The sequence below is a fragment of the Lepisma saccharinum genome, chromosome 30 (genome assembly GCF_977018435.1).
Source record: "Lepisma saccharinum chromosome 30, izLepSacc3.1, whole genome shotgun sequence".
Lineage (NCBI taxonomy): Eukaryota > Metazoa > Arthropoda > Insecta > Zygentoma > Lepismatidae > Lepisma > Lepisma saccharinum.
The window spans coordinates 38,370,137-38,383,315 of NC_139258.1; the positions used below are offsets into that span (position 1 = coordinate 38,370,137).

Genomic DNA, 13,179 nt, shown 5'->3' on the forward strand with positions numbered 1-13,179 from the left:
GGAATGCTCTAGTTGACGCTGGACTGGCTACCCATTTGCTAGTTTTCGCCTTACACGGTACTTGTTATACCGTACTTGTCGATAGTCTTTCGTTCCCATAATGGCGGCCGCGCGAGATGTAAACAACGTATCACTTCACACATTTAAAATACGATAACTATCCAACCGAGAAAAATATCGCATCGCATTAAATGGTTTTTAGGTAGAGAAGAACGGCGCTGATAAAATACATACTTTACCACGTTTACTGTACACGTATGGAAGAATATTTTAGCTTTTTCAATTGTACACATGCCTTTCGTGTTGTATGCACTCGGAAGCCACAGACAAAAAAAGGCTACTTTACAAACTCACAGATTATCTTCACAAGGCCAAACTTTGCTCTGATTGGCTGTTCCACAGAATCTAGTCGAAGAAGTTAGTAGCAATTAGAACATGTCCTATTCCTCAAAACCAGTCAAGCAGTCAGCCAGGCGGCCATGATTACTACCCAGAAAGTCAGTTCATCGCCAACTAGGGCATTCCAACTAGAAATCCAGTTCCGTGTGATAGGGGCTTAATTGCTACTAACTTCTTCGACTAGATTCTGTGGAACAGCCAATCAGAGCAAAGTTTGGTCATGTGAAGATAATCTGTGAGTTTGCAAAGTAACCTTTTTTGTCTGTGGTTTTCGAGTGCATACAGCACGAAAGGCATGTTTACAATTGAAAAAGCTAAAATATTCTTCCATACGTGTATAGTAAACGTTGTAAAGTATGTATTTTATCAGCGCCGTTCTTGTCTACCTAAAACCATTTAATACGAAGCGATATTCCTCTCGGTTGAATAGTTATCGTATTTTAAAAGTGTGAAGTGATACGTTGTTTACATCTCGCGCGGCCGCCATTATGGGAACGAAAGACTATCGACAAGTACGTTTAACAAGTACCGTGTGAGGCGAAAACTAGCAAATGGATAGTCAGTCCAGCGTCAACTAGAGTATTCCTACTGGATATCCAGTTCCGTGTGATTCAGGCTTAAGCGTCTGCGTTTCATTCAGTTATACAAACCAATGAATCGTGTCTCAAAAAAAAAGTAATCACGTCATGGTCAAAATCACGCATTGTGTATTCAGATATTAGTTTCCACTTCCAGCTTCCACCAGTCTAAAACTTACAGCACGGTACGAAACAAGGCAGTAAAGCACGGGTGTTTTTTGTCGCACAATAATTTTGCTACCTTGTGCATAGGCTACACAGCTAGCCTGCCTAACCTAACAATGTAGGCATTTAGCCAAAAATTAAAAAGTTTTTTCCCGTGACGTCAGAACATACGGTTGCTCAAGTGTTGTGATAATTGACACAGATCCAATGAAAGAACAGGGTTGCCAAACAAAATAAAATATCACAGACTATAAAATATTAACCACCAAAATGTGTTTTAAACACTTGTAAAAAAAATTTTAAAACACATTGTTTTAAACTTTTAAAACATTTGTAAAAAAACAAAGCCGTATGTTTTAAATGTTTACAACAAAGTGTTTTAAACATGCCAACCCTGGGATAGGCTCACTGTGGCCGAACACTCCCCTCTGACATCAGCTTCGCCCTCACTTTCCTTTTAGTCAGTTGAGACCCCATAACAAAGTGTAAACTCATGACACAGCTCTGGTAATCACGACACCCACAAAAAGAAAAAAACTCAGAACGAAGCCACATAGTCTCATTGCCTACACAAGTACAAACAAGAACAAAAACAAATAGCCCACTAACTAAACTAAACTAAACTCGCATTTTTGAACATAATCTTAAGTCGAAACATTCCAAAAAAAAAGTCAAGTTAGTTTAAATTTTCTTACCCGTGGATTCCACTTATTGCCATATGCTGAGCGCCTGTTTCTCAAGCTTGCCGATTATAATCTCAGCTTTCTTCAACAGACCCAAATACAAAATAACTATCTTGCTGGTTGGCAACCACACTGTATTCAACCTTCAAAGTTTAAATTCAATGTGACCATTTTCTCAACTGTAAATTTCGATTTTAGTTATCCTCTGACAAATTATACACGATGTAAAATCACACTGAAAATCTAACAAATTTTACATAAAATTTAAGTACACTTATGTACATTTATTTACAAGGCATATATTTACTAGCATTTGTTATGTGTCATTTCATTACTTCTGCAGATTTGATTAACTTAAGCATACTTTATAATCAGGGACGGCGCCAGAAATTTTCGACTGGGCGGGCAGAAGCGCCATATTGATAGATTAGGGTGGGCAGTATAAATGTAAGACCATTTATAGTTTATACGTGTATGTAAGACGTATGTATCCCCTCTCTCTTACACTCTCAATTCTCCTCTTACTTCTTTTCCCTTTCCTTATCCGGGTTTCCTCTTTATTATTTTCTAATATATCCTCCCATCTTGTTCCATTTCCTTTCGCTTTTTCTCTGATGGACACAATTATTTCAAGGAAGTGTTTAGCCTGTGCAGCCATACATTCTAACCACATTATTTCCTGCATGTTAATACAGTGAAATAAATGTGTTAGGTTTAAGCTTGTGTTGCAAATACAAGACATACTTGATTTTATGTATTCGGCGACAGTAATAGATTGATTTGACTGGTTGATTGATTTGCTTTATTTTACTTCTCTTTTTGTGCCACTTTTGGCTAATTTGCGAAGATGGGGATGAGTGATGACATGCTGAAATTGATGAATGGACACTCACTCACAAACATCCATGCCCAGGCCGGGATTCGAACCCAGGACCCCTGGCGTCGTAGCGCGATGTGCTAACCATTCCTCCACGGGAGCCGGACCGACAGTGATAGAAAGTGCGATGGTAGACAATCGTGAAGTTTCTCGTAATTTAAATGCATGTTCCTGAGCATAGTATTTTCATTGTATGAGTTTTTAACTGAAAGACTTTTCTTAGTCCTTGGGGTCACTTTTCTTAGCTTACAAGGTTTGTACAACTGACATTTGTAGTAGCGGCGATTGGGTAGAAACATTTAAGGGGCAAGGACAATATAACGTTTTCTTGGTAGCATAAAGAGGCCATAGTGCGGGGGCAAAAAGTGGCAAAATGTGGCTGGGGAACTGCATCCTCCACTTCTCGCTCCTCCTAACCGCCGCCACTGAATGTTTGGATTAAAATGAACATCTTATTAGGAATGATTTAAAACACACACGGAAAACAAATTCTTTGTTCATTGTCCATGAAGTATTCCTAGGCTAATAAAATACTATTTTGACAAAATATCACTCATAAGTAATAAACAAGTAAGATTGAAAAATCTGTTCAGAATTGAAGAGATTAATAGCTAAGTTGCTATTCGTTTTCTGAACTGTCATGTTACTAATGCGGAAGAAGCAACACACGTATGGTTACATGAACATATTTTTTGAGGCAACAAAATTATTTAGGACACGAGGGATTCATCGAAGTTCATCACCATAAGAGTAATAATTCATCTATTTTATATAGATGACTTGGGTTGTATGGCTTGACCATTTCGAATACACTAGAATGTCAACCTGTGCATCATACCCTGGAAACTTTATTCTTTCAGGGCAACTAGTCTCTGGAGTCTGGAACCACTGTCAAAGTAATAATTTATGAGGGTTTGTGTTTTGAGTGTCAGAATGTATTTGTTTTCGCCCCTTCGTTACTTTCATCTAATCAACCACGACTTACTCTTCCAAAAATGGAGTTTCATTAGCTCGTACCTCTTAGAAAGTTGAGGTGGTAGTTTCAATTGCACAGCGTTTCATTGGTGGATCAAGGCAGCTAATTCAGTGAACAATGACTGTTTTCCGAAAGTCTCAATTTGTCTCAGGCAATCACCCTCTTAAAATGGACGCATCCTCTGTGGTGATAAAATGACACGTTTGGTGAGAGTTCTTTCCCCCAATGGCATAACGCTGTCGCATTATAATGAAGAGGTCATGTGTTGGACTCCCGCCTCTCCTGGTGGAAGCACAATGCACACTGGTTCGGACTACACGTTAAACTGTAGACTTAGTCCCGATTAGCCCATCTGAGCATAAAAGTGGGCTTAAAAACAAACTAACAAAATCATCTTCTGGATACTTCGTGACAACTTTTTTTCTTTACTTCAGCTACATCTACAGATTCTGTCAACATTTTCGGCTGATTCGTGTGGCAAAATTTGTGTATCGAAAGAGGATTTCTAAATATGATAAACCCACTCATTAGCAATTAAATAATTCTGTAGCTTTTTACATACATAACTGGTTTATTAAAATTTATTCACTTCGGTATTGTAGTGATTATTGTGATTCGTTCTTATTAGTAGAACGAATATAAATTTGATATTTCATATGCCATATTGATAATTGAAGATGACAGGTATATAAAAATTGTAATGAAATAAAAAAGGACACTTCTGGAATTTCAATGCAGAGCTAATCAAAACTATACTATACTCTCTAGCATACTTAAACCAGAAGGTTTATGGCTGCAGAAACACAAGCCTTCGATCTGTTTCTATCCGGGTCAAGATCAATTTAATCTTTCCTAACCTTACAGATTTCTATTAGGTCCATCTCAACGTTATCCCTCCATCTTCGTCTTGGCCTTCCTACTGGTCTCTTACCATCAGGTTTCCCAACAAGAATCCTGTAAACTATTCTTTCCTCTGCCATTCGTGTCACATGGCCTGTCCACCTAAGTCTTCTTGATTAAATTATTCTAATAATAATAATAATAATAATAATAATAATAATAATAATAATAATTAAAAAGTCGAAATAATTTATTGTTTTGCTGGAGAAGTAACGCTAAGATGGTGTTTTTATTTGTTTATTTGGAGATTATTTTAACCATACCCAGGCTGGGATTTATATACGTATGTGGAGACCCGAAGCTTACAGCACCAAGACCTCACTCCAATCCCCTCTACCCAGTTTCAGTTATAACTTCTTGCCAAGTTACATGGTGTGGTTTGATATTATATTTTTTACCACATCCGAAGTACCTAATTTTTTCATTATGTGGTACTTTTCAAAGCAGTCTTTCCTAGTGATGGCCCGGAGCTGCAGTCTTCAAGTTTACCCTAAATTCTGATCTAATCTTGATCATACCCTGCATAATTTTTAGCCTCCTAAGCCTACTAGCTGCTTTTAATCATGGAAGTATTAATTTGATTACAGTTTTTGTTTCAATAGCTCTAGTAATTACTTTCACTTTCTAATGAGAAAATTGGCTTTATATGGGATGATAATATGTGAACATTTCTAGAATAGATAATATTCACAATTAAAATGTACATGTTATGGACACCAGAATACACTTATTTATTGAATCATTCCTATATCCCTAAGTATATGTACTTACTGAATTTGATTGGGTGGGCAATCGGGTGGGCACAGAAATTTTTGGGTGGGCGCTTGCCCACCCGTGCCCACCCCTGTCGCCGTCCCTGTTTATAATATAATAATATCACAAGTTTGATATGGCATTCCACTTTCATTTACAAAATAATTGAATATATCTAAACCTTCTTACGTCTTGAGTTCGTCGTGCGTGTACATGAGATATTTATATGTAGTATGCTATACAACTGGCGGCCACAAAGACACGTCTACGTACAGGTCATTTTCGCATTAATGAACATTTAGCACGATTACATATTATTACAACAAAACAAGCCTGCACATGTGGAGAAATTAATCAAGATGCCACACATCTTTTTTTACAATGCCCTAATTTCGACAGAGAACGAGACAAATTAGATAATAGTTTGCGTCGCCTTGGAGCATAGAATATGCTTGGAGTTCCATTCCCTAAATCTCTAATTGCGCTGCTCACAGTTGCAAATAACTCAGAAAGATGAGAGTAACAGTCGATAGGGTCAGAAAAAAGAAGAAGAAGTACCCCAGTTTCAGGTAGTAATCTGTGAGTTCCAGTGTGGCGGCAATTATTATTTTTTTTGTCAACCGAACTGCTTGATTGTTAAGAAGGAAGGAATAATGAGAAAGGATAGGCGGTGTGGGCCAAGAAAAAGCAAGCAAGCAAGCAAAGGAATAATGAGTAAAGAGAAGAACGGTAAGGTTTAGATAAACACTACAGCTTTATTTCCCGTATTTTAATCAGGACTTTCAAACAATCAAAATATTTACTTTCGTGGTAAATGAATGCTGCAGAACAAGAAATAATAACTTTTTATGTAAGGAACTTGCATTTTCTGTAAAGCGAACAACATTATGCCGTTGTTTCCATTATGTGCCTGCAGATCGCACTAGGGTCAAAAGTCACGCGGTCTCGCCAGTGTTTCCAAACGTGCCTTATTTTACGAGAATTTTTTTTTATCTATGCTTATCTAACCCAACTTAACCTAATATTGCCGGAAATGGTCCGTGAGGCTATCGTGAATGGTTTTTGGGGGCTATCCATCAATGGTTTTTGGGGCTATCCGTCAATGGTTCGTGGGGCTATCGTGAATAATTTTCCTGGCTATCCGTCAATGGTTTGTGTGGCTATCGTGAATGATTTTTTTTGGGGCTATCCGTCAATGGTTTGTGATGACATAATGAACACGAAAGTAGGTATTTTCCAGTTAAGAGGGTTGAAACACTGCATACCCACTTCTAATCGACAAAACCAGTGGTCAGAAGTAGCGAGCTACTTGTAGCGTCGCTACTGTAGCTAGCTACAAAATTTGTAGCTGTAGCTGTAGCGACACTACATTTTGAAAATTATAGTTGTAGCAGTAGCGAAGCTACAAAATTCCTGTAGTTGTAGCGAAAATTTCGCTACAGCTACATTTTTCCTCAGCATTTTGAAGTGAATTTTGAATGTGGCAACAGCGTCAGAAAAAAATCGACAATAACCTTTAATTTTGCAGGAGTTTCATAAAGACAGTCTATTACATGGAGGTACAGATTATCTAGATTGTAGGTTATAGATATCTGCGTAATTTATTTAATTAGTAGCTGAATATTTCAGATATCCAGATAACTAACTGACACATATGAATATATTCCTGCTAACAGCTACGTCTTTCTAGCTGCATCGCTATTTTGGGGAGAAACATGCCTCGTTTGCTGCACCACTAAAAAAAAAGTGCCTCTTTTGTGTCACCCCCGGAACAAATCCTGTGGATATTCATGGTGTAAGAGACACCAAAATGTCATTAATTGCTGTGTAAGACACAACTTGCAGTGCAAAAATGAGTGATGGATTTTCCACTACACTGACAAGGGAATAGGTGGCAATAAATGGCTCAGTACGGTAACAGCATTGATCATCGTCAGTATATAGGATCTCATCAGCAGGAAATTATTTTTACAAGAATGATAGAGTTTCTGGAATTACAATTATTCTCGTGATAGTATTTGTTCACAAATTAAAATTACAATACGTTTAGAACAGTCAGGTTTACACGACAGTTTCCTCAATAATTTTATCATATTGCAAAAAGTATGTACGAGTTATTGACTTTCCTACAGAAACGACAATTTTCTTTACTTAATACGTATACATAGTTTTCAAATTTATGTATTTCTCCTACTTTTGCGTCACTTTTCTGTAACTTTTGCTAATCATGACATCATCATCATCCCTTGCCGTTTCCTGCCTCTGGCTGGGTCAGCATACAAGTCAAGCCTCTCCATTTTTTCCTGGTCTTCCACCACTACTTTCTTTCCACAGTGTTCCAATCTTGTCCTCTTCTCCTAAAACTCTCCACTATCTGCTCTTTCCACCGACATCTTGGTCTCCCCCTTGGCCTTATTCCCACTCCTTGTGCATTGTAAGCTCTTACTGGTAGTCTTTCTGCACCCATCCTCTTCATGTGTCTGAACCATCTCATCTGTGCCTTATCTATTCTGTCCTGAAGCTTCACTACACCCACTGTCTGTCGGATCTCCTCATGCCTTATTCTATCCCTTCTAGTCTTCCCCAATATACTCCTTAAAAATTTTATCTCCACTGCCTGCATCTTTCTTTGTCTCTCTCTGTCATTGTCCAAGTCTCTGCTCCTTACGTAATTATTGGCACATAGTATGTGTTTCATAGGTACATCCCTGTTCCATATTAATCTTCGAACGCTTTGATATAGTCCACCACCCATTTGTCCTCTTCTGTTTACACAATGAGGATGAATGGTTTATTTAAATATTCTATTATCTATAGTCGCTTTCTGCCACTTTCGGCTAATTGTGAGAACGAGGAAGAATGATGAGCAGTGCGGGGAATGGAGGAGCAGGAGGATCCCATCCTCCCAACTTGGCGTCTTTCCTAGTTTTTGTTTTGTGTTCATTTTATGCATAGATAAGCTGATCGAGACTGGATCCGAACCACTATGTGCCTCCGCTGGGAATTGAACCTGGCTTCAGGTACTTTTCATTCAAAATGTTGTCTTCATATCAGTATATAAGAAAATGAAATATTTATTGTCAAGAAAAATATGTTGATGTGAACATAAATACATAATCCTACCAAACTTCATTTGTGTATAGTTGTAATCATTAATTTGGGTAACACCCTAATTGCAATATTCATATATCAAATTTGAATTGATATGCCACTTGCATAGGTATGGTATTCTCAAAAACTATAGTAAAAATAAGTAACTGAAGTAACACTGCTATCAAAATTATTGAATGACTGGAATCATGATAATAAATAACAGAATCTATTTACCAGAAGTAGGAGATTTTTTAATACCCATATGGTTGTTTTTATTTTTTTATGCGGAAGTAGCGCAAAAAGTAGCGAGGTAGCGAGTAGCGAACAGGAGTAGCATAGCGAGCTACTTTTTGGTAAATGTAGCTGTAGCTGTAGCGAAGCTACATTTTGGAAGAGTAGCTGTAGCTGTAGCGAAGCTACTTTTAAAATGTAGCATTCTGATCACTGGACAAAACACAAGTACGATGCACGATGATTCACAGCTGTGCGTGCCATATTGTCTGTTACACAAGTGGAACAAGGAAGACAAATAATGAGATCGTAATATAAAAAGTTGACACTATTTCATGGAAAAAGGCATAACTTCATCTTAAGGAATCTTCCGCAATGCAGAATATGTAAGTATCAATGCTAAAATTAACGAAAGAAACTAGTGAGAGGTGTTCGGGCGATATCGCATAATTACCGAAATATTTTGCATGGTTTATGAAGATTTTGTTTTGTATGAATGTTTTCAGTTGATTTTAGGGTACCAGTTCAGTCTCCACCGAACACCTCTCACTCCTTTATTTTGTCATTTTTAACATGGCTGGGACTATTTTTGCCAGGTGGTGAGAATAGCATGTTGGGCTATTTTCACTAGCAAAATAATTACCTGAATCATAACATAACATTGTATTTTATATATTCATTGGCAGTGTTGCTGAACTTACTGCTAAGAAGTTATTTTAATTAAAAATGGGTGTGACTACTAGTTACCAGGTAGTGAGAATAGCAGAAAGTGCTGAAGACCAGAAATTATATGATCATGTGTTGGAAAGAATTTACCGAAGTAATTTTAATGCTAAAAACCATAAACCTGACCTGCCTAACCTAACAACAAAAGCATTTAGGAAGGTAACACCCCTTCGTACTTATGTAATGGGACATATTATCAGAACACCTTGCAGTGTTTTCTCAACTCCATGATCTGCAGAAAAGAAGTACTTGTCTCCAGCATGAAAATTAATGCACACCAATGTAAGCTTTATACACATTCACAACTAAAGAATACACACATCAGTGTAGCAGGCCAGGTTGCAGATCATGCACATGCAGTTTAAAATCTGGTGAAAATAGTTCAAAAACTAGCCTCACCACCTGGTGAAAATAGTCACTGTGTTTTAACATTTGTACTTGCCTATTCACTTTAAAAATCATGCCTTCTATAATCCTATAGTTCCCTCTGATTCTTGCTGTTCTGATCTTCCTTTCTTCCTCAACAATTTCTCGTTCCAATACTCTAAAGTTCAAATCACAAACCACGAGACCTTCTGTAAACAAAACCACCTGCATGCAGAAACCATTGCAAACTCATAGAAGAAAATAATCCACATGAAAATCCAGCGTTGTTACAGGATTCATTACGTAAGGTAAAACAATGGCCAATTTGTAGTATGGGATATGCTGCCGCAAATGACGTCTCACTTTGAACCCAATGCTCTTTCTTTTTTTACTTATTGCTTCACCTTTATGGTTAACTCTTTGCACCAGTAATCATTTCCCATAAATTTGGCTTCTTTCTTGCATGTGAATTGAATATATTTTACTTGTATTTTTTTAGACAAAATGATATAACATTGTAATGTATATTTCTAAGGATGGTATAGATAAGAGTGTATTTGAAATTTGTTTGTAGATTTTATGTAAATTGTATCTTATGTAAATAAAATATATAATGGGCATAAACAGTCATATGCATTGCTGTAAGTCCAATAAATATATTGATGATGATGATCAAAACAAGACAAAAAGTTTGTAAATTTATTGCACTTGGAAACTTTGACAAGCATCCTAATAACGATTTTTGTTCCGCCAAATATAGTGCACTTCATAAAATAACTTGGTGACATGGCAAGGCAAGATAACTGTGAACATTTTGTAGTAATATGCATTGTAAGTTTCAATGAGCTTAGAGATTTGTGTACATAATGATATTTTATAACATTGGTTATTTTCTAAAAATAATCATGTGAACAGCAAGGAAGTAGTGCAACTTAGTAATATTGCCTGACTTATCCTTAGAAAAATAACATGCCGAGTTCTATGCGTGTGGGAAAGTCTCCGTGTTCTCCGAGCTTGTTTTCAAAACAGCAGGAAGTACAGCCTTTGAAAAGGGGTGAGAAACAGATTCTACTCAATATTTATGCAACGTTCTGTCAGTGATATCCTGAGAAACAAGTAAATGAAGTGGTTAAGTTCATATCCCAGTGCAGTGGTGTGTCAGTGTCTGCAGTTTTAAGGGTTATGAAAGAGAGAATGACCGGGAGAGTAACAATGTATGCGGCTGCATATTCGTCTGATGTTTTGAGAGTGGGTTCTCACATTCAGAGGCTCTTATAGAAAATGAATAGGTGAATGAGTGTAACAGCAGATGATTGCGATCATGAATCAGCTGACATGGAGTGATACATCGAATCGGTGAGACCGTTTGTTTACAGAAGGTCTCAGGGTTGGTGATTTACACTTTAAATATGGTATGAAGTTCTTCATCTTCTTTCATCTCTTTAACCCATTCTTCTTTTATTACATTTTTCATTTTCCTCCACAATCGAATTATTTCTTGTGACTGTTGTTGGGGTCTTATTGGAGCTCTGCTTAATGCATTGGCAATTTTATTATCTCTGCCTTTTATATCAATTACTTCAAAGCTATATTCTTGGATTAATAAAGCCCATCTGGTCAGTCTAGGATTCCACTGCTTTGCCGAATTTAACCAGATCAAGGTTTTATGATTGCAGAATACTTGAAATCTCCTTCCTTTGAGGTAGGGTGAAAACTTTTGTATTCCGAATAAAATGGCGAGGCATTCGAGTTCACTTATAGTATAGGATTTCTCAAAACTCTTAAAGAGAACGGCTGGCATACTGGATGACTGTTCTCTCCATTTTCATCCTTTTGGTATAAATACGCCCCTAGTCCTATATTGGATGCATCGGTTCCCAAGTAACATGTTTCTTCGAAATCAGGTTGACATATGGCAGGCGATATGAGATCGATCTTCAGTACACTGAAAACTTTATCTTCTTCTCCCCAATTCCATTTGTTAGCTTTTTTTTAGTAACTCTTGCCTTTTGTGCAAAATCCTTAATAAACTTGCTTCTCCAATTACACATTCCAAGAAATCTCTGTAATTGGCTTAGGGAAAAGTCTTATCGCTTCATCCTTGTGTGTACATAGCTTAATTTCTCCACCAGATATAACATGGCCTAAAAACTTAACTTCCTTTCTGCAAAAGAGCATTTCTCTAGTTTGACGGTTAATCCTGCTTTTCCTAATTTGCTCAATACCCAATCTATTCTTCCTATATGCGAATACCAATCTTTACTGTGTATGCACATGTCATCTACATATATGGCTAACCAATGCTTAGTTTCTATCCCAAACATCTTGTTCAAAGCAGTCATAAATGCCGAAACAGATGAATTTAAACCATATGGCAATCTTCTGAATTGAAACAATCTTGAGGCATATCTGAATGCTGTATACTTTCTTGACGTCTTCTCTATCTCAACTTGAAAATATCCCAGAGTCAGATCAAAAGAGGTAAAGTATCTGCTTCCAAAAGTAAAGTATCTGGTCCAACTCCTCCATTGGGTTTGTCAACTACATGCATAGGGCTTACATGTATGCTATTTGAATCTTCTATAATTCCCCATCTTAACCATTTCTGAAGTTCTTCCTCTACGGCTTTTCTTTTCGCAAAAGGTATCGGATACTGTTTTGATACTATAGGTCTTTCTGTATCTACTTCTATTTCGTAAGAATACCCTCTTGTGAGTCCTGGTTTTTGGCTAAACAATTTCCTATGCTTTAACAAAACTTCTTGCAATTCCTCTCTCTCTCTCTCTCTTCTCTGGAGATATCTTTGCACTCATCAACCTTATTCTTTATCTCTTCAACAGATGCAGTGTATTCATCATTTTCTTTATTCATTTCACTTTCAATTTCTTCACATATATCATGTGATACTGCCTTCATCTGTCCGTACATTAAATTGAGGTTGCCAATGCATTTTTTTCTCTCCATTTTGTTGTTTACAGTTTCCATAGTCTTTCTTCTTCCAATGACACTATATTCAATTTTCTATCTTTGATATAAATATGACCATCATATTTTTCCAAAAATGGTATTCCTAATATCATATCACTTCTTAGACCTTTCACTACGAGGAATCTGACAGGAAATCGTAACTCATTACTTCTACCACACTACCACAGTCTATTAGGCACTTTACTTCTAATTCTATAATTTTTGCATTTACATAAAATATTCTGCCTGGCTTTAATTCGTTGAGATTAGGCTCTTCTATTAAATACAACTCTAGACTTTCTATTTCACTATTTACATTTCCATTTACAATTTCTCCCTGCCTTGCCTTTTCATCTGTTTTTGCTCTCACACCTGGAAGATGCTGCAAGAGCCTTACATGTTTGACCCTCTATTCTCTTCTACGAGGGATAATCGAAAAAAGCATACAACTTTTGTTTTATTCAC

General features: G+C 37.0%; 1 protein-coding gene across 1 annotated transcript in view; it reads left to right on the top strand.

Moving 5' to 3' along the window:
* The first annotated feature begins 5,934 nt into the window (after positions 1 to 5,934).
* LOC145981813 (uncharacterized) overlaps positions 5,935 to 13,179 on the top strand; it is a 34,970-nt gene continuing 27,725 nt past the window's right edge. Inside the window, exon 1 of the mRNA XM_083115242.1 lies at positions 5,935 to 6,060. Coding sequence (XP_082971368.1) covers positions 5,985 to 6,060 — 76 coding nt within the window. The 5' untranslated portion in view covers positions 5,935 to 5,984. The remainder of the gene's footprint in view (positions 6,061 to 13,179) is intronic.